Raw genomic sequence first — 20,079 nt, 5'->3', positions numbered from 1 at the left:
TTCTTAAACACCTCCAGGGATGGTGACTCCACCCCCTCCCTGAGCAGCCCATTCCAGTGTCTAATCACTCTCTCTGTAAAGAACTTCTTCTTAATATCCAACCTAAACCTCCCCTGGTCCAGCTTAAGACTCTTGTCCTACTGCTGTTTCCCGGGAGAAGAGCCTGACCCCCCCCTGGCTCCCCCCTCCTGTCAGGGAGTTGTAGATAGTGATGAGGTCTCCCCTGAGCCTCCTCCTCTCCAGGCTGAGGCCCCCCAGCTCCCTCAGCTGCTCCTCACAGCACTTGTGCTCCAGTCCCTTCACCAGCCTTGTTGCCCTTCTCTGGACCTGCTCCAGGACCTCGGTGTCCTTCCTAAACTGAGGGGCCCAGAACTGGACACAGCACTCGAGGCGTGGCCTCACCAGTGCCGAGTACAGGAGAAGAATCACTTCCCTGGTCCTGCTGGCCACACTATTCCTGATACAGCTACAGCACTGAGCAGACTCCCGGGAAATTGGCTTTTCCTCAAGCATCCCATCCCTCCTTTCCCAGAGGGACAGGGGCAGCTCCTTACTCTGAGCCCTTCTGTCCTTCAGGAAAGCATCGCTGCTGGGTCCTTCACCCTGCTGAAGCCCTTCTCCAGCCACCACCTCTCAGCTCCTCTTTATCTGTTTTCCCCTATGTCTTTACCTTACAGTGGCTTGGAGATACCCAACATCTCTGCTGGGTTCCCCAGAGGGAAGCTCCAGGGCAAAACCTTGAAAACAACTTACTTTCCTTGGGCACTTGAAAAACGTGGTTGTTGGCCATAGAATCCCAGCCCTGCCCTTGTCTATGTCATCTCTCCCACATAAGAGGAGGGAAAGGTCACCAGGTCTCTGGGAGATGACCCATCACTCCCCTGTTTTTGCAACCAACATGTATCTTCTCAGGATCACCACTTCCAGCATCATATACACAAATCACCACCCGGTTTCCCTACCCCAGTTCCCCACAATACACCATGGCCAGGTGAGGGACTCCAATGGAGCCAAGGTCAACCCACCACAACAACCCACAGGGGTTTATGAACACTGGTCCCACCCAGCTCCCTTGGGCATCTTTCCACTCGATCTCCAGCTTGGCTAACAAAGGGAAGGGCTTGAAAACAGTAACACAATCCCACAAGGATCTGCACCACGATGATGACCTGGATAAAGAAGCTGGAATGATGTCAAAACTGGACGGTGCTTAGTGAGTCACCCGAAAAATAATCTTACAGTAGAATGGGAATTAGGGAATACACCGTGCAAAGATCCAAGAAAGAGAAAATGGTGGAGAAAACTCCCAGCTCTGTGAGGAAGTCTGTGGGAATGTCAGGGCCATGAACCTACAGCTGAAACTGTGGGCCCCAACAATGTCTGTGGGGGGTAACACCACAGGGCCTGAAGCTACTGTGTGTTCAGAGGAACACAGAGGCCATCAGAGACACCACCTCCCGCTGCAGCACCCACAGCTGGAGGCAGATGCTGGAGCTGAGAGGAGCTCCATCATCTGCTCTACAGCAGGAGATTCCAGGCCTTGCTACATATGACATCATCATGGGGGAATTCAACCCAAAAATGTGGTTTCTGAGAAAACTTTCAGCCAGCAGGTAAGGCACAAGACACACAAGCAGGAAAACTGAAACCCTGCACATTCCATGTTGAAGAGAAATGTAATGGGATATAATTAGCCATTGGAACAACATTCAAAGATGTCGTAATGGATTTGCTGCTGTTAATTAATCTGGGGAAGCTCTGTGACCCCTGTATGCAGGAAGTGAGACCAGCTGATGTCAGTGATATAAATACTTCAGGCTGAAAAAGTGCTGCTGCTGAGCCTGGACCCAGAAATAAACTGGTTTCCCTGGTGAAAAAGGGGTGAATTTGGGCATCAGTAACCAGAAATGCAAACTTCAGCACTGCACTGACAGGCAGAGTTCCCTGAGGCACCTGTGCCAGCCTGTTGGGAACCTCCAACCCTCCTCTCACACGAGACAGCACTCTGCAAAGCATTGTGGGGCTGGGGAGGAAAGGGCTGGTGTGTTTGTGCTTCTTTTATCGCTTGATGTTCTGCAGGTGCAAGGTGAGATGCCCTGGGCTGCAGAGAAGTGTGTCCTCAGCAGCTATGCAATCCCAGGAACGAGGACACGGGAGTCCTGAGAGCCAGAGCCTGCTGCCAGCACTTCAAAGAGCCAGGAGAGAAAAGAGCACAGCCAAAACTGTGGGACCTTCCTCTGGCACGTCACCAGTGGGCTCACCCAGCTCAGGCAGAGTGCACCCCACACCTGCTGCCCAGGGAGGGATGGGACCTCTCAGAATGGGATGAAGCACCTGCATGTGACAGAACAGACTCTCCCCTAACTCCTTTACCTTTAAACAGCTGGATGAGAAGCTCCTACTGGAGCCCAGTGCTGCAGGTGGGCAAGTTGCCAGCCCCATTCTGGGTGAAGAAAGGCAGTTTTTCCACCAACCTACAGCCTAAGGCCCTCTGCACCACACAGGACAAGAAGCCCCAATTTCACTCCCACAGCATCACCATCCTCTGTTTCCCAGCCTACAGCTCTGCTCTAACACCCTTGTAGCACCTGGGTGAACTCCTCCAAACACCCCATGGTGTGGAACAGCCCGATGGCCTCGTGCCACCACGTCCTGGGGATGGCTGACAAACACTTGTTTACATCAGAACTCACCTCAGAGCCCAGCACTCACTCACAGTAATGGAATCTGTGCCATACCAATTCCGTGTGCCTCAGTAAAGCTGCACACAAAAAGGTTCTGGAGATTCCCAAGATGCCATGAACCTCTCTGCCAGCCAGCCAGCCTTAGTTACCTGGTGCAGCACAGCTCTGTAAAGCTCCTTTCACCCTTTCTCTCCCTCAATAACACAGTAAATGTTCCCAACTGAGCAAACCAGGGAAAATGAATTTGCTGAAGAGGCTACAGCCCTTCTCACCTGGAGAAGAATTAATTCCCACACATGTTAACTGATGTGCACTGCATACATGTTTTAAAAAAAAAATTCTTTATTTACATTTCAAAATGTAAAAGAACAAAATAAAAATATAAGATGCCCATTATCAAATCATTTCAGGAGAACATCAAGGGTCTGGCCTGCGGGCAGTGTGGGAGCCAGCTGGAGTTGGAATTGCACAGAGCCAGCACAGGTCTAACCACTGGTGAAGGAACACTGAAAGGAATAAGAAAACAGGTCTGAAATGCTGGACAGCCATTCCCAACCCATCCTAGGACAGCAGGCCTGTGCAGTGACACCAGGGGCCACATGGTGATTTTAAGGGAGTGCCAGCTGCTGCACACACCAGCTTTCATCAGCCAGAGAACTCAGGAGTCCTCCTGCTCTGCCTGTCGGGCAACTGTATCTACCTCTGAACTCAAAACCCTTAAAACCTGTTTCTCCCCCAGCTGATTTTCAGGGATCCTGACAAGTAGCTGATGTGGCTGTCAGACGTCAGGCAAGGCAAAAGCCATTCCTGTCCCCAGGCAGCTCAGACATCAGGGTGCAGCAAGGCTGCTCCTAAGACCTGGCTGGGAAATGCACAAGGTGGCACCAGCCTCGTACCTAGGAATGAAAAGCTTCCAGGCTCAAAGTGGATGTTGGCCAGAGATCCTGTACTCCAAACTGAAATGATCAACAAGTCTGGGCCTGAGGACAACCCTAAAGGGGACCCAGCCCATCAGCACAGCTCTGCCAATCTGCAAAGAAGCCCGTTAGCAAGGCTGTCCTTATCTTCAAAAGCCTGTAAATGCCACCAGAAGTATCAGGGGAATGGAAGAATGATTACATTCCCTGTTGTCACTTCATCAAATAGCAGGAGCTCCCAAGATTCTGAAGTGCTGCAGATCTCTAAGACTTTACTTATGCAAGCAGGGATGTGTCTTCGTGGGCAATTCCAGCTGTCTTTGGAAATGATTTAATGGAGGATCAAAAATTGTGGGGATTTGATTTTGTCAGAGCCTGCCTGCCTGCTGAAATTTGGAAAAAATGAGCAACGATAAGGCTAATACAGATTTTTGACAAGCTGCAGCCTGACACACTGAAATCTAGAGAGATTTGTTTAAATACTTGAGTTTTTTACAGTAAAGTGAGCAGACAAATGGAAACGGAATTCTGTATGTTAGCCTGAGCCTATTGGTTTAATCAAAAAGAAGCCTGAATAATAGTAAATAGTGGAAACATCTCCCTTCAGATGAGGACAGTGATATTTTTTTCAAGTTAAGGTAAGACTGTGTAAGATGATAATTCCTTGGTCCTTCAGTGGCAGGGGTCCTAGAGCTGCACTGAGCAAGGAGGCAGGTCCTCCCTTTCTCCTCTCCTTTTCTTGATCCCTGCCTGCCCCACCCATGGATACTTTGCTTCTTGCAGTAGTTGGAGAGTTCTCCAACCTGCAGGTCAAAGTGAGGCCTCCCCCCACCCCAGACTGCCTGGGTAATGCCAGCCCAGCTAATGCCAGCTGGATTCCTGCTGCAGTTGCCTTTCATCCACTTTCTAAAGCAGTCTAACTCCATCCAAGGAAGGGTTCCCACAACCCCACCTTCCCCCCGACTGCAGCTGCAAAATCTCCTGCCTCTGGTGTTTGTAAAGGAGCAGAGCAGCCCAGGGTTCATGGCACTGTCCCTGGGAAGACTCAGACTTACCACACTGCTCTTGCATTGCTCTTCACATTTCCCCGCACTGAGAGATCACAACTGGCAGCTTGGGTTTGTTATTGGGACCTGTAGGCACGTTCTGGGGACAAACAAATGAACATTAAACCTTACAAAAGCACAGCAGACCCAGCCAGTGACATGTCCTGGAAGACTGGCTAAGAGATGTTTGTGTAACACGGGAAACAGGGAATTCTGAGGAACAAAGAAGCACCGTTATGTATTTTGGCAACGGGCCCAGCCATAAGCTGGTGAGTTCTCTCTGTGTGCAGAGGTTTGGGACACAGACCAGAGGCTGGTCCTCTGAATGGGAGGGAAGGAACAGAGCAAAAACTGGAGAGCCCCTCATGAAATGCAGCAGGCATCATGTCACTTGAGGCTGCTCTGGCTTAAATCTTTCACAGTTACTAAAAACAGCTGCCACAAGCAAAACAAACTTGTATTCATACAGAAAGGGAAGGGACAGTGACATAGCCACCCTCATTCTGAACCACTCAATATGCTGGACTCAGCTGCTCTTCCTTGAGTCTCAAATTTCCTTTACTTTGCTCTCACTACAGCGACGCCCAAAGCAGGCTCACCACCACCCTCCAGCAATGCTTCTGGCCAAGAGGGCCAGCAGCATACAGGCTATTCCATGCTGTACAGCTCCTTCCAACACCCAACAGCTCTGTGCTTGCCCCACTTTTTGCATTAGAGGCTCTCATGCACGTTATCCCACGTGTGTGCCATGGAGTCAGTGTCTCAAAGAACTCACTGCTGTTCGTTAAATCCACTCATTATCCTGCCGTGACACCACACACGACACTGGCAGCAATCACCACCCCGACCGAGTTTATCCTCAGCTCCTGGAAGCCCACCAGGAGATTAGTTTAATTTTTCTTATTAAACACGCTGGTCACGGATCAGCAGAACTGATGATTTTGCACCCACTGAATAATCCCAGGCAACGGCACAGAAGTGAGATGTTTCACACTCCTGTCTGAGCTGCTGATGGGACAACTTTTTAGTTCGGCTTCCTGAACAAAGGCAAAGCAAATAAAGCCCCGAGAACGCAATTTCCGCTCCGGGGCTATCGGAGCCACGAGACACCAGCATTCCCAAAGCCAGCCCACACAGCCTGTGCTTCACCAGATTTCCTGCCACGTTACAACGATGACAACTGATAACACCAGTTATCAACACTGGTATTCCCTGGTATCCTGTAAACAGACAGCGGGAAAGAACAGGACGACTCTTGTTAATCCCGTACATCACTTCCCAATTCACGGAGAAACAGGCAAGTGCAAACTTACTTCAATTTTTCTCATGACCAACAGCCCATCGACAATTTTACCTAGAATGAGAAAATTTATCCACTTCAATATGGACAGTTTTTACCTTGGCTCCCCCCACCCATCACAGATACGTGCATTTTTGTCCTTCCTGAAAAGCCTTGTGCAGTGTGCAGCTATTGGGCACTTCAGAGTCTGTTACTGATCTCTAAACTGATGAAGGAAACAATCCCTCTTCAAACATTTTCCACGTTCAGCACAGATTAGGTGCCTTTTCCCATGGCAGGGGTGGTCTGTGTAGAAATCTGGGGTTTGAGACCTACTGCCACCAGCACAAACTACCTCTCTAGCAACACAACCCCTGTAATGATGCAAACCTGGCAATGAGCAACATCAGTGGTACTTAAGAATTAGGGGGAGCAGTAAGTAGGACATCAGCTTAAGGCTGGCCTGGAATTCCTACAGCTCAAGCAGCAGTAAATGCAAGTTAGCAGATGTGGTTTCAGAGAATTACTATCCAAAAAACTCTGCTGAAAGCTCAGTCCTCTCTGACAGTGGAAAAGAAAGGGATCCCTTGACTGATCTGTGCTGCCTGCCCTGGCACAAGGATTTGTGTAGCAACACAATCACAGAACTGATCTGGATTAAAGCTAACCTGGGAAAAAAATGATTCATTTCAACAATGATCCATCACAGTATCAGGCTGCACAAGCAAGCACTAGCACAAGCAAGAAGGGAAGAATGAGCAGTTCATGCTCAGAGGGTGGCTGGGCACTGAACAGACTCCCCAGGGCAGTGGTCACGGCCCCAGGGCTGCCAGAGCTCCAGCAGTGTTTGGACAACACTCTCAGGCACAGAGTGAAATGTCTGGGGTGTCCTGTGCAGGCCCAGAAGTGGGACACAGTGATGCTTGTGGGTCCCTCCCAGCTGAGGAGATTCCATAATTCTCTCTATAGTTTATTTTAACAGCTGCCCCACAGGGATGCCCGTGAGCTGCCACTCCAGAACTCTGCTGCAGGTACTCACCAAACACAACGTGCTTCCCATCCAACCAGTCACACTTGGAACACGTGATGAAGAACTGGCAGCCGTTGGTACTTGGGCCACTGTTTGCCTGGGGGTTGAGAATGGCAAAACATGACAAATCTACAATTTCAGACTGGTCAGAACTGAAGGCAGACACATCTCACATAAGAGAGAGCTGTTGCTCTAGACCAGCTTATTTTTAGCTTTCTGCTACACAAACCAAAGGAAGCAAGACACACATCTGGTCACGCCAGTGTGTGCAAGAGCCACGTCAGCAACTTTTTATTATATTTCTACAAAGGCATATTCAGCACAAGCCTGTGCTCAAGTCCAGGCAATAGAGCACACTCCTGAAAAAAGGCTGGACTTTTTGGACAAGTGCTTATTGGCTGCAGTATTGTCCTGAGGAAAACTGAAAGCCAGGAACCAGGGGGAAAAAAAAAAAAAAGCAGCTGATTTCTGCTATTTGGGAGGTTTCCTCAGAATAAAAATAAAAAAAAAGGTGTCTGTTCCAATGATCAGGGTGAGAAAGGTAATGATCGTATTGGCACAGGGCTCCCAGGAAAGGTGGAATGCAGATGTGAAATTCAGTTCACACCTGAGTGCAACACCCAGAGCACTTGCACTCTGTTAAGAAAACATCTCTGCAACACTGAAGTCCATTTGCAGTACTGACAACCAGGAGCTACTAAAGCATATTTCTGTGCTGACAAGTGAACTGGGCAAGTTTTGCAGCTGCAGGACTGCAGAGGACAGGCTCGCTTCAGCTTTTTTAGTTATTGCTAGCCAGCTTCAGAAGAATCCAGCTGGGATCCATGGTTTGATCCAGCAAAACGACTTCAGAGCCAGGCCACTTTAACACAAAGCTGGCAATACTGGAGTGGATTCCTTCTCCCACACCACAGCACACTGGCTGCTTAGCTGTGCCATGACACCACTTTTTGGGTCATGTTTTGAACTGGGTGAATAACTAATCCAAATGATGAATGCCCGAAGCATTTCTAAGGTCACAGTGGCTGAAAGAGCTGGAGAAGAAGCAGTTGTGGATAGGAACACTGAAGGGCTGGCTCCATTTGCTTCCTCTTCCAAAAGTCAGGGTATTGTTCCTACCAGACAACATGCAATGGCTGCAGTTTCTTTACTCTGTTGAACAGGAAGGTCTGTTATGAAAGATACCATAGTAACACTGCTGTGGCTTTGGAACTCCCAAATATCTCTGTTTCATCCTTGCCAGGTCAGCTTTTGATAACAGTGTTAGGGAAGAAGAAAACACCACCACTCACCACTGTAAGAAAACTGTAAGAATCAAGCTCTTCTGAAAGCTGATCAAGCCAAGCCTGTCCCAGAGCTCCAACACACAACAAAGGAAGGATGATGCAGGATCAGGATTACTGAGTTACTCAAGATATTAACCCATGAGTAGCCTTCTGACTAGTAGTTACAAAGCAGGTCTTCCAGACCTCGTACCCAATGGTGGAGATTTCTGCTGTTCAGCAAATAACGTATACACTTAGGCACAGAGGGAGTACCAAAAGCTTTTCAGTCTGTAATGTCATTATTTCACACTCACCATAGAGAGCAGGCCAGGAGCAGAGTGTTTCAGCTTGAAGTTTTCATCTGCAAAAGGACCCCTGTATATACTGGCTACTCCAGTGCCATCTCCCTGCACGAGAGAAGTGCCCAGTCAGCCACAGTATTTGTTCTGTAGCAACTGCTGCAGAACAATTCGATTCAAAAATTAAATTTAAAAACCCCAAGCAAGAGGAAGGGGTCAAACTCAGCCCAGAGTGGATGCTGTACTGCCATTTATATACACCAGCAGTGAACACAGTCAGTGTCTCATTTCTGAACAGGAACAGCAACTGGTTTCTAATTACACAGTTCATCGTTCACCATCCATACATTGGCAAAAACCCACGGGGGTGGTAAGCCTTAAGTCCAAGCCTTCCAGAGTGAGGTGGAAGCTACAGATTGCTTGGTACAGACCCACTTGGACTTCACAGGGAAAAGGGAGGGGACACAGAAGCACAGGCTGGTATGTCAAGGAAAGCAGAAGTGGTTGTGTGGAAAAAGTCAGCTCAAGGTGGGTTTAAGTATTTCACCTTATTTTCTGTGACTTTACTGGAAACAGGGAAGCAATCTCCCTGTTCTGCAGTTTCTAAAACATAGATTTTCTAGTTTTTGCTGTTCTTTCCACCAAGTCCAAACATCTTGTACTTAACTATAAGCCCGAGCACTCAGATCTCAAGACACTTATAAATGGAAGCAGCGTGGGCTGCGACTGCTGCAGGTTGTAAGTTCTGACAGCCCACAAGTTCAGAACACTCCTGTGTGACGCCAAAGGACTGAGCAGGGACCCTTCAACAGAATGGCCTTAAAAATGCTGCAGTGAGGAGTGCTCCAGGGAAAGCTGCAGAAGCAATGCAAACAGGTATCTCTGGCACGATCACTTAAATTTACTATTCTGACAGTTAATTCCATTTCTCTGTTGATTTTCTCTTTCTGTGTCTCTTCAGCCCCATTTCTTCTGCCTTGCTGCAACCCCTTTCCCTTCCTTGCCTTTCTGCTTAACACACCTGATCTTTATTAGGCCAAACTTAACAGTTAACAAAAAATGCCAGTAATACACCACATGCAGCACCACATCTTTTGCTCTGCCTGCCCAGCTCTTGCTTCTTTTCCTCCCGTTCTTTGTGGCTTACTTGAACTGTTGGCTCTGAGACAGGAGCTTACACCATGTCTCAGGGGTCAGTGTGACTGTGCTTTCTCCCCAAATGGCTTTGTAATAAATATACTGTATAAATACCAAATACTGGAGCAGTCTGTAAAGCTTGTTGAGCTGCAGGGGAAGCAATAAAGCCCACTGGGACGTCTGAGCAGTGTCACAATTAGCAACTACCTCAGAGTTTGGTGTGGCTGAGCCACCCACTGTTCTCTCAGTGACTTTCATACAACCAAGTTTTATATTAAAAAAGTCCTTATCAGTCCCCTCATATTTTGAAACACTTTCAGATATTAAGTAATTTTACTGGGTCCCAGGACAGTGAAGAAATCCTGTGGCCCTTTAGCCTTCCTCCTGTACTCTGCTTATACCCAAGCCAGACACAACCACCACTGCGGGCACAAACCCTTTTCTATTTCGAGACAATTCAGTAACAAAAAGTTAGTTTTGATTCAAAAGACCTCTTGTACTAGGCACTTGGCTCTGTACTTAGGGTCTCTCTACAAAGCTAATAAAAATCCAAGGCTTTGTTGTTTGGGAGAGGACAACGGAAGAGGGAAGGAAAACGGTAAAAAAAAAAAACCTTTGCAAGTTTTAAAAGCCTCCAGCACTATTGCCAGGCTACTGCAGAGAGGAAATATTTTGGGAAGAAGAAAGTATATTCACCCAAGGCTCCAGATTTCTTTTCAAGTACATTATTGTCTGTTGCAGTAAGATGGCAGCAATGCTGTGAGGACACCTCCAGTTACTACTGCACACCCCAAAAAAGGAAGAGATCCCATAAATCAGCACGGACCCTTGGAAACAGCTGCATGTTACACAATGCAGGAAAAGGACAAAAGGGATGCAGGGGTACATACATTTACGAAGTCACCTCCTTGGATCATGAAATCCTTTATTACCCTAAAGAAGTAAAACAGCACTTAGTTCTCAGCAGACAAAGGCCTCAGGAAGCTCAGTGTAAGGTAAAAAGGAGTTCTGCCTCGCTGTGCAACAGAAGTTAACAGCCTGTGAGTGCTGCAGCCCGAAATCTGCAACAAATCAGTGGTTGATATCAGGCCATTTGGGACCCATTGCTGTTTGACCAGGGACAGTGATTAGGTGACAGATGCCAGACAGTGATCTCTGATGTAGCACACCAGGAACAGGGGACTCCTCCCAGTGACCCCAGCATACACCCCTGACAGCACCCCCAGATCCCCCAAAGCCACAGGAGGATGACACTAGCCATGACCCACTAAAGCCTCGAGGCAGGTCCCAAAACCCCATCTGGCTCAGGATGCTATTTAGTGCCTAAAAAGTAGGTGAATTACCTGTGGAAAGTGCTTCCTTTATAACCTATAGGGACACCATCTTTCCTGTAAGGAAATAAAAAGGAAAACCCTTTCAGCTTACTGGATATCCGAACACAAAACCCCCACAAGAATTCAGAGTCCCAAAGGTTGCCCCATACATTAGGAGCTGCCTTGAAATACAATCAAGAGCTGCAGCCTCTCAGCTGCTGCTGTTGGAGGCAAAAGGAAGCCTCAAATGGGCTCTGCACAAGAAATGACTTGGTAACACCCACACCATCATCTTCACAGGATCCCACTGCAGTGTGCAGCACGAGCAGGTGGGTTTTGCAGACAGGGCTTTTTAGAGCCACCTGGGCACGAAAAGTCACATCCAAAAGGGAAAACCTGCCACCTCCGTGACTCACAGAGCCCCTCACAATTTCCTCAGAGCAGATTTCTGTAACTCTTTCGTTTTGTACTGGTACAACATGCAAAACTTCCAGGCGAGCCCCTCTTCCACCTCACCCAGCCCCTGTTTCTCCAGTGGGCCACTTAAAAGGACACTAGAACCCACTTACCTGAATTCACCTGTACAAAACTGCCTGGAAAACAAAAAAGAGAGCAGAGTGTGAGGCACGTGAACTCTGAGGGCACCGAGGGCTGCACTGACTGGCACATAGGACTCTCCTTACTGCACCAGGGATGTCCCCAGTAAAATAGGAACTGGCTGCTCCTCTCCACTGCCTTTTCAAAACATATTCTGTGCCCTCTCTGGTGAGGAGGTCAGAGATTTAACAGCGAGGTTGTAAGAGATGGTGAATGTGGGGCAGGCACCGTGCTTGACAGAGAACAGGGTACGTCCATCTCTCTGATGGAAATGGGATTCCAAACGGTGCATCCCTTAGCTGACTGCAGGAGAACTGGGTGGCCAGGAGACCTCCACCATGGCACAAGGCACTGCCTGTTCTACGTGCACCGGGCACATCAGAGGCTCCACAGAGGAAGGGGGGACTGGAGTCCTTCCCCTTGCAGTCAGATGGGCTCCCCTGGGGGACCAGGACACCGCACAGCATCTCTGGTAAAGAGAGAGACGCAAAGCAGAGCAGGTGCATCAGGTCGGGGAGGGAGGGCAGGTAATCACTCTGCCACCAAAAAAACATTCCTGCACCGAAAAGCCTTCGCAGGAACGGGCAGCGGCTCCTTACCTGAAGTTCTCCGCCGTTTTGGGGACAACATCGGCAAACAGCTCGATCTTCATGCGGCCGACCTCCTGGGGGAACAGAGGGGCCAGGTGAGCCTCCGGGGCCCCCCGGTACACCCCCGCCTCCCGACACCCCCGCCTGCCCCCGCAGTCCCCCCACCTGCCCGCCGATGGTGACATCGAAGAAAACCACCGGGTTGTTGGGGTTCGCCGCCAGCGCCGACATCGCGGCCGCCTCCGCAGGAAGGGGAACAGGCGGTGGAAGCGGAATCGACGGGCAGGGGGGCGGGACGGGGTGGGCGGGCAGCGGGAGGGGCCTTGGCCGTATCCGGGATGTCCGGGATGCCTGGGATGCCTAGGGTGTCCGGGATGCCCGGGCAGTGTCCGGGGTGTCCAGGGCTGTCCAAGGTGTCTGGACGGTGTCCGGGCCGTGTCCAGGGTGTCCCGGGATGTCTGGGCTGTTCAGGATGTCCGAGATGTTCGGGATGTCCAGGGTGTCCGGGATGTCCAGGGTGTCTGGAGTGTCCGGGGGTGTCCGGTCCCCATCCCATAGGGGCGGCTTGGGGTCTCCAGAGCAGAGCACTGACCCCCAGGACCACGCTCTGTCCACAGCCCGTGGTGCTGGTCTGGCCAGGGAGCCCTGCCCGCTCCTCTGCCTGCCCATTTGGGCACACGCCAGCTGAACATGAGATTAGGTGCGCCCAGATGGGTAAGGAGGCCAATGGCATCTGGCTTGTACCAGCCACAGAGTGGCCAGTGGGACCAGGACAGTGACCATCCCCCCTGTGCTGAGGTGCCTGGAATCCTGGGGTCACTCCTGCGCCCTGCCAAACCTCCCCTGCAAAGAATCAGCTGAAATGCTCGGGTTTTGGCAAAACTATTTATTGGGGGATCAGTGGGAGAAACAGAGCCGGGAGCATCCGGCACAGTGTGTCCTGGTGCAGCCCTGGCCGTGGTCTCCACCAGCAAGGTGCTGGGTTTTGGTGGCCGGGTTGCCCGGGGATGAGAACGAGGAAGATCTCCTGCAAGCTCTGGGCTGCCGGGGTGTGTGCCAGGGTTGCCTTGGGGGCTCAGTGGTGCTGAGGATGTCACCAGCTCTGTGGCAGGAGAAGCGTGCCGGACACTGTGCCGTCATCCCGGAGCCTGCTCTCCACGTCCCTGAAGGCTTCCAGGGGTCGCGCCGCATCACCAGAGCTCTCTGCAGGGGGGGCAAAGCATGGGAAGGGGGTGAGTGTTACCTCCTCCTCTGTGGGGACCTTGGGCACCAGGGACCCTGAACACCCGTGACGTGCGGCACCAGGGGACGTGGGGCACCAGGCACCCCAAGCACCCAAGGGATCCCAAGCACCCATTGTCCCAGAGTGCCTGTGCCCAGGAGCCCCCTCCCTGTGCCTGTACCTTGGCACGGGATGAGCTGTACCGTCTTTCACGCAGGTTCTGCTCCGCGATGCCACCGACGACCGGGCCGTTGCAGTGGCCGTGCCGCTCCATGCTGCTGGGACACCCCAGCACAGTCAAGTGACCGCTGGTGGGCTCCGTCTTGGGACACCAGTGATGCTGGTGGCACTGGCTGCTCCAGTGCGTGGGGATGGGGGCTTGGCAGATGTCGTGCTGGTTCTTGCTGCTGGTGTCCCCAGCCAGCTCAGCCAGGCTGAGCCCACCCGTCTGGGCAATGGCCTTCTGGAAGCCACCCTGGCCAGTGGGGATGAAGGCACCTTTCTCCATGCCAGGGAAGATCTCGACTCTGCTAGAATCCTTACGGGATGCCCTCAGGTCCTCCTGGCTGAGCTGGTAGTAGTGGGTGGCCTCAAAGCGGGACTTCACCTCCTGCATGGAGATAAAGGGATGGTGGAGGGCAGCGCTGGGCGAGATCCGCTCGCGCGAGTCCCAGGTGAGCATCCTCTTGACCAGCTCCACCATCGCATACAGGTCACAGCGCTTGGCCAGCTCCTCCTGGTCGGGATCGGACACCAGGCAGAGGTTCACTGCCGCTAACTGATCCAGCGAGGAAAACACATGCACCCTCCTCTCCATTGGCTTTGCCATCACCTTCCCCGGTGGTTTGAGCTGCCAGGTACCGACAGAGCATGGGACCTGTCGGAAGAAGGACTGCGTCTTCTGGGCAGCGCAGAGCAGCTCGGCCCGGGGCAGTCCCAAGGTGGAGCAGATGTAGCGCACCTGGTCGTACTCGTTGTTGCCGGGGTAGAGCGGCCAACCCAGGTGAAGCTCGGCCATCACGCAGCCCAGAGACCAGACATCCACCTTCTCGCAGAAGGGCAACCCCAGCAAGATCTCCGGTGCCCGGTAGAAGCGGGTTTGGATGTAGGGCTTCTGGACACGGTAGACCTCGGGGAGGAGGATAGCCGAGCCGAAGTCAATGAGCTTGACGCGGAACGGGTAGCGCAGGTGGTCCACCAGCATGATGTTCTCCGGCTTGAGGTCAGCGTGGATGATGGAGAGCTCCTTCAGCTTGACCAGCGCCGCCAGCACCTGTGCCGTGATGGTTCGGATGTGCCGGACGGGCAGCGGTGAGAAGTTGTTCTGCTTTTGGAAATCAAAGAGGTTTTGCTGCAGCAGCTCGAAGACGAGGTAGGTCCAGACCGTGTCGCTGAAGGACTCGAGGAAACGGACGACGTGCGACTCTTCCGCGTCCCCCTCCCGCAAGGCCTGCAGCAGCCTCAGCTCGTTCCTCACCGTTTGGCCGTTGTAATCATGGTTCCTCAGGATCTTGATGGCCACCATCTCCCCTGTGCTCCTGCGCTGGCCCTGGGTCACCTGCCCAAAGGTCCCCTTCCCGACCGTGGCCACCAGGTCGTAGCACTCGGCACCTACCACCAGTGTCACCATGGTGGGTCAGCTCCTCGCCAGGGGCTCAGGATCCTACCGTTCAGTGCCCAGCGGGGACTGGGGACACTCAACTGTCCCAACCTGGTCTCGCAACGCCGGGGGTTCCAGCACCACCACGGCAGCACCTTCTGTTGATGATGTCACAGCAGAAGGAGCCTGGGTGGAGGAGCCCCCTGAAACCCAGCACTGGACACCCCGAATCCAGCCCTGCTCTCCCAAAATCCACCCACAAACCCAAAACCACATCCCTGCTCCCCCCAAAATGGATCCAAGCCCCCCCCCAACCCATCACAGCCCCCTGAAAACCCATTTCCAGCCTCCTAAACCCTTTCCCTGGTCCTCTGAAACCCATCCAAGTCCCCCATGACCCATATGCAGCCCCCCAAAACCATTTTCCAGTCCTCCAAACCCAATCCCTTGTCCCCCAAACCCATCCAAGCCCCCCAAAACCTCTCCCTAGTTTCCCAAAACCCCTCCGAACCCCACAATATCCATCCCCACCTCCCAAGTTCCAGCCCAACATAAACCATCCCCAGCCCTGCTGAAATCCACCTCTGTTCCCTTAAAACACAGCCTAGCCCTCACACCCACACACCTATTTCCAGCCCCAGAAAACCCCTCCCTGTTCCCCTAAACCCTGTGTCCAAGCCCCATAGCCATTCTCATGACTTTTTTGGACATTAATATTTATTCTGGCCAAGCCAAGAGCACTCCCCCCCACACTTTCCCTGCTTGACAGTAACACCTGGAAAATAGGCCAGGCAAGAATAGGGAGGGGTAGGCAAGTCAAGGCAGAGGATGGGTATGGAAGGCAATGCAAGGAAGGGAGAAGTGGGCAGAGAGAGGCAAGGCAAGGCAAAGGATGGCCAGGAAGAGTTAGGCAAGGCAGGGGAGGGGTAGGCAAAGCAATGGAAGTCAAACAAGGGCAGGTAAAGCAAGGAAAGGCCAGGCAAGAAAGGGGCAGTTAAGGTGATATGTAAGGTAATGCAAGGGAGGTGTAGAAAGGAAGGAAAACAGCTAGGCCCAGTGTTTCAGGTGCAGAGGATGGGCTACCCAGGGGACATAAAGACCAGCCCCAGCTTTCTGTTCTGGTACCTCTGGTATAGAAAAATCCAAGGTGTATACAGTTTTTGAGGATTGGCTCCAAATTTCTAGGGTGGGGTTCAGGAAGTGAATCACTAGAGTGTCTTTCTTTGGGAAGCAAAGGATGTAGTCCCACTGTTTGTGGTACCATGGGGAGCTAAACAGCAGCAAGACAGTTCTCTCCTGGCTGGCCCCCTTTGTGTAGGAGCAATTCTTGGATGCTGGCAATATTGGAGATGGTATCTGACTTTTGGGTCTGGACTCCTGGAAGTGTGTCCCAGTGCTTTTACACGGGGAGGAAGGCAGGTAATCCCAGTGCTTCAGGTGCAGGGCAGAGGCTGCAGCAGCCAGGAGCAGCTTTCTGTCCTGGGACATTTTGTGTGGGAGCAATCCCCCGACGACTGCAACGACCGAGTGGGGATCCAAATTTTGGAGTTAACCTTCTGCAAAGGGATCACAGTGCTCTTCATAAAAACACATAGTCCTGGGGCTTGTGCTGCAAAGAATTGGGTGCCCAGGGGATGAAAGGGACAGCAATAGTTTTTCTATCTGGCACCTTTGGTGTGGGAGCAACCTCCCAGCATCTTCAGTTTTTTAGGTGGTCTTCTGCAACGTTTGGCAGTCTGTTTGCTATGGGCAAGGTAAGCAGCTCTCCCCGGTGTGGGTGTGCAGATGCCTTGGGGAGTTAATGCCCAGGGTTCTGGCACTTCTGTATAGGAACAATCCCTGGATATTTTCTGTTTTGGAGGGGGGGGGATCACATTTCTGCTGAGATAGGGTCTTCATTCCTCTCTTTGGCAGGGAAAGCACTTTTGGATTCTCACATTGGGCAGTTCAGAGAGTGTCCTAGTGAGTTGAAGTGCTTTTCCTAGTACACAGTGCTATCAGTTACAGCTGCTGAACCTCCAGAGTGGGAATGTAAAAGCCAAGCTGTTGAGCTTTTTGTCCTAGTCCATTTAGTGTCTGAGCAGCTAGTGGTGGGGCTCAGTTTTAGATCCTGACTCTGTGAGACTGAAGGATTACGATGGTGCAGAGAGCCGAAGGAGCAGATTCCGGGGGGTGTGCTGCAGTTCAGCGGGTGCGGCTGAAGGTGGAGACAGCAACAGCTTTCTCGCCTGGCACTTCTGTGAGCTCTGTTTTTGCCGGATGTATTTTCGATTCCGTAGCTGGATTCTGAGAGAGGGGGGAAAAAATTTACTAGTACATACTTGGGAAGGAGCTCGAGTTTGCACGTGGAAGGTCAGCCAAACCTTTCAGTCCCGACACGGTTCATTTGAGGGCGGTGAGGTTTTGAACTTGGCTGGTTTAGCTGGTTTAGCCCTGGGACATTGACTTTTGCAAGTCCACACCGCCATCGCGTGGTGGTTTGATGAGCGGTGAAAGCCAAGCGCTTCTTGTGCTGGGACCATTAGTTAGCGCAGGGGTTGAATTTTGGATGCTGGCTCCTCGAGGATGAAAGAACGTGATCCTGCATTACGCGTGGGAAGGAAGGCGAATCGTCTCCTTGTTGGCTCTGCAGTTTCTAGGCTTCAAAAGAGGAGTGAATCCCAGCACTGGCTTTTTCTTCCAGAACCTTTTCTAGGGGACCAGCTGCTTGAACTGGTTTTAGTTTTGTGACTGTGAGGCAGAAGGTGTGTGAGGGGACACAGAGCTGGGCACACAGACCCGTGCCTGTCGTGCAGTTTATAAGCTGCAAAAGCAAAGCGAAGGCCAGAGCTGACTTTCTGTTCCTTTTTGTCAAAGGAGGCAAGTTAAATGTGGAGACAGTAACAGCTTGCTGAGCAGGCACCTTTTGTGACCAATATCTACACTTGACACAGTTCAGGTACAGGATCCCTGCAAGAGTGAAAGAACGTGAGAGTACCTACAGTTTGAAAGGAAAGCTTGTAGCCCCAGGGCACACGGTGTTGATATCCTTCGAGGTGACTGTGAAGCCAATTAACTGTTTTCTCCCATTTTGTTTTCAGATTAAGGTTATGGAGCTGGTCTCAGCAAGAGGAAAAATGCAAAGGGTGCATGCAGCTGAAAAAACAAAGCATAATATCAATGTATGTTGTGCAGTTTAAGGCTGTATGGGAAATGTGATGCCCAGAACTGTCATTTTTTTCTAGGACTGTTTTCTAGAGGCAGCAGATTCTGAAAGGCTGTCTGTGAGAGTAGAGGATGCAACATCCACCTGAGAAGAAACTCCCATAGGCCATTTCCATTTGAAACCCTTAACTGGCACCAGAATCAAGGGGCAATCCTCATCCTCACTGGCCACACCTGGGGCTGCCCCACCCCCTTATCACCCTCACTGCTCACACCTGGGGCTGCCCCAGGTGAGAGGTGACTCCACCCAGTGCTCCCAGTTCCCTCCCACTGCTCCCAGTATCATTCCTTGACTCCTCTCAGTACTCCCAGTTCCCTCCCACTGCTTCCAGTATCACTCCTTGGCTCTCCCCTGTATTCCCAGTTCTCTCCCAGAGCTCATAGTTCCCTCTCTCTGCTCCCAGTATCACTCTTTGACTCCCCCCAGTGCTACCAGTTCTCTCCCAGTGCTCCCAGTTCCCTCCCGCTGCTCCCAGCATCATTCCTTGACTCCCCCCAGTGCTCCCAGTTCCCTCCCACTGTTCCCAGCATCACTCCTTGATTCTAAAATTGAATATGGATGAAGATTCCTCCCAGACAAAAGGGGCCATGACAGAAAGGGTCTGGGGGAAAGGGGGAAGCCACAAGCTTAGAGATGGCACTTCTGGTCAGCTCAAATTCTGTTTTTAGCTTGCCTCCTCCCCAATTTTGTCTCAGTTGTGCCCACCTAATTCTTCAGCTGCTGCTCCCTGGGAGGAGGTGACCCTTGTCCATGGTGGCACAGCTGATCTGGACAAGATGAGGAGGAATAAACACCAGCTGAAGGCCTCTGTGAGCTGTTTTGGGTCGTGGCAGCACTTTTGAACATCACATTGATGCCTTTGGTGATGCAGCACTAAATATTAATTACCCCTAAACCAACTCTGTGTCTGTTCTCCCAAGGTCTCACACCTGCCTCATCCTCCATGTCAGATCCTACTTTATTTTCTAAATAAATACCCTGCAGCCACCAGATTTCTTGGTTTGAATCCCAGGCTTTCTCCTGGCATATGTTATTTTCTTCCTGGAAGCCACAAGCCATGGTAAACAAACATTTACAGGTGCTGGGAACACGGGACACAGGCTTCTCCTTGGCTGACTCATCTGTCTGGGAAGAGCCATAAATTCTGGAGCTTCAGGGCTGAAGTCAGATAGGGAAAAAGCTCTTGGGTAGCCATTTGCTTGTAGAGTTCCTTGTATTTCCCCTAAAGCATATCCTTCTTGGGATTCTTTATGGATGCATGGTGATCCTGGTCCTATGACATGGATGTGTCCTTGGAGACCAGGTGGAGAAGGAGGAGCTTCACCCCTCTGTGTGCTTGGTGTCCAGCTCTGCTTTGGGACAGTGTCCAAATCTTGCCCCTCCTGCTGCCTCAGTTTCCCTCATTCACCTACAAGTTGTTTTTCCTGCATTTAAGTTGCTCAGGACAGGGACTGTACCCCACCAAGGACATCCCTCTGTTACAGCATCACTCCCCTCTGCCTTTAGGGAGGGTCCCCTTTAGACCCCCAGGGGTGGGGGGCTGCAGTGAGGGGCTTTGGGGTGTTCCCAGGGATGACAGCATGGATGAGCTGAGATGGGAATGGGGACAACAGCAAGGGGGGCAGAGAGATCTGGCCTAGGGCTGCAGACAAAGCTGGTCAGGGATGATGCAGCCTGATTTGGGGAGGCTTTAGGGTGCTTTCTTTCCCGTAAAAGAGGAAAGGGAGGACAGAAATGAATGCAAAGGATTCTCCCCCTTCGAGCGGCAGCTGTGCAAAATCTCACCCCGGGGAGGCAAATCATGGGGGTGGGCAAAAGGCTTTCGCAGCCCCCTTTCTCCACCAGCCTGCCCAGCTCGGGGGCATCTCTTCCACCCAGGTGGGCTTCGTCCCTCA

The 20,079-nt window shown here is 51.5% G+C and overlaps 2 protein-coding genes and 1 long non-coding RNA gene across 8 annotated transcripts; 1 reads left to right on the top strand and 2 right to left on the bottom strand.

Annotated features, from left to right (window-relative positions):
* Positions 1 to 3,004: 3,004 nt before the first annotated feature.
* On the bottom strand, positions 3,005 to 12,415 carry PPIH (peptidylprolyl isomerase H). 2 transcript variants are annotated; one of them, XM_027736408.2, is made up of 10 exons: positions 12,323 to 12,415; positions 12,167 to 12,231; positions 11,540 to 11,563; positions 11,001 to 11,045; positions 10,548 to 10,590; positions 8,536 to 8,628; positions 6,966 to 7,053; positions 5,961 to 6,001; positions 4,657 to 4,747; positions 3,005 to 3,190 (listed from the first exon to the last, which is right to left on the bottom strand). In XM_027736408.2, exons 1-9 carry the CDS (start codon positions 12,386 to 12,388, stop codon positions 4,679 to 4,681), a joined length of 534 nt encoding a protein of 177 aa, XP_027592209.1. In that variant the 5' UTR covers positions 12,389 to 12,415; the 3' UTR covers positions 3,005 to 3,190; positions 4,657 to 4,678. The 2 variants fall into 2 exon arrangements, with proteins under 2 accessions (XP_027592209.1, XP_039242275.1); XM_039386341.1 differs by lacking the exons at positions 3,005 to 3,190; positions 4,657 to 4,747 and adding an exon at positions 4,754 to 5,867 and having other exon boundaries at positions 12,323 to 12,412.
* Positions 12,416 to 13,023: 608 nt separating this feature from the next.
* On the bottom strand, positions 13,024 to 15,080 carry HIPK4 (homeodomain interacting protein kinase 4). Of its 3 annotated transcripts, XM_039386339.1 has the most exons (3): positions 14,857 to 15,080; positions 13,561 to 14,703; positions 13,024 to 13,360 (listed from the first exon to the last, which is right to left on the bottom strand). In XM_039386339.1, exons 1-3 carry the CDS (start codon positions 15,007 to 15,009, stop codon positions 13,055 to 13,057), a joined length of 1,602 nt encoding a protein of 533 aa, XP_039242273.1. In that variant the 5' UTR covers positions 15,010 to 15,080; the 3' UTR covers positions 13,024 to 13,054. The 3 variants fall into 3 exon arrangements, with proteins under 3 accessions (XP_039242273.1, XP_027592100.2, XP_027592102.2); XM_027736299.2 differs by having other exon boundaries at positions 13,561 to 15,080; XM_027736301.2 differs by having other exon boundaries at positions 13,268 to 13,360; positions 13,583 to 15,080.
* Positions 15,081 to 15,187: 107 nt separating this feature from the next.
* On the top strand, positions 15,188 to 19,174 carry LOC120324284. 3 transcript variants are annotated; one of them, XR_005565455.1, is made up of 3 exons: positions 15,188 to 16,733; positions 17,081 to 17,723; positions 17,836 to 19,174. It is a non-coding gene; the product is annotated as an uncharacterized LOC120324284 (long non-coding RNA). The 3 variants fall into 3 exon arrangements; XR_005565453.1 differs by having other exon boundaries at positions 17,081 to 18,413; positions 18,902 to 19,174; XR_005565452.1 differs by having other exon boundaries at positions 17,081 to 19,174.
* The last annotated feature ends 905 nt before the right edge of the window (positions 19,175 to 20,079 follow it).

The sequence above is a fragment of the Pipra filicauda genome, unplaced genomic scaffold (assembly GCF_003945595.2).
Source record: "Pipra filicauda isolate LSUMZ 115617 unplaced genomic scaffold, ASM394559v2 scaffold47_size6085603_pilon, whole genome shotgun sequence".
Taxonomy (NCBI): domain Eukaryota; kingdom Metazoa; phylum Chordata; class Aves; order Passeriformes; family Pipridae; genus Pipra; species Pipra filicauda.
Note: the sequence above shows the minus strand (reverse complement) of the source record. Positions and strands in the feature narration are given on the sequence as shown.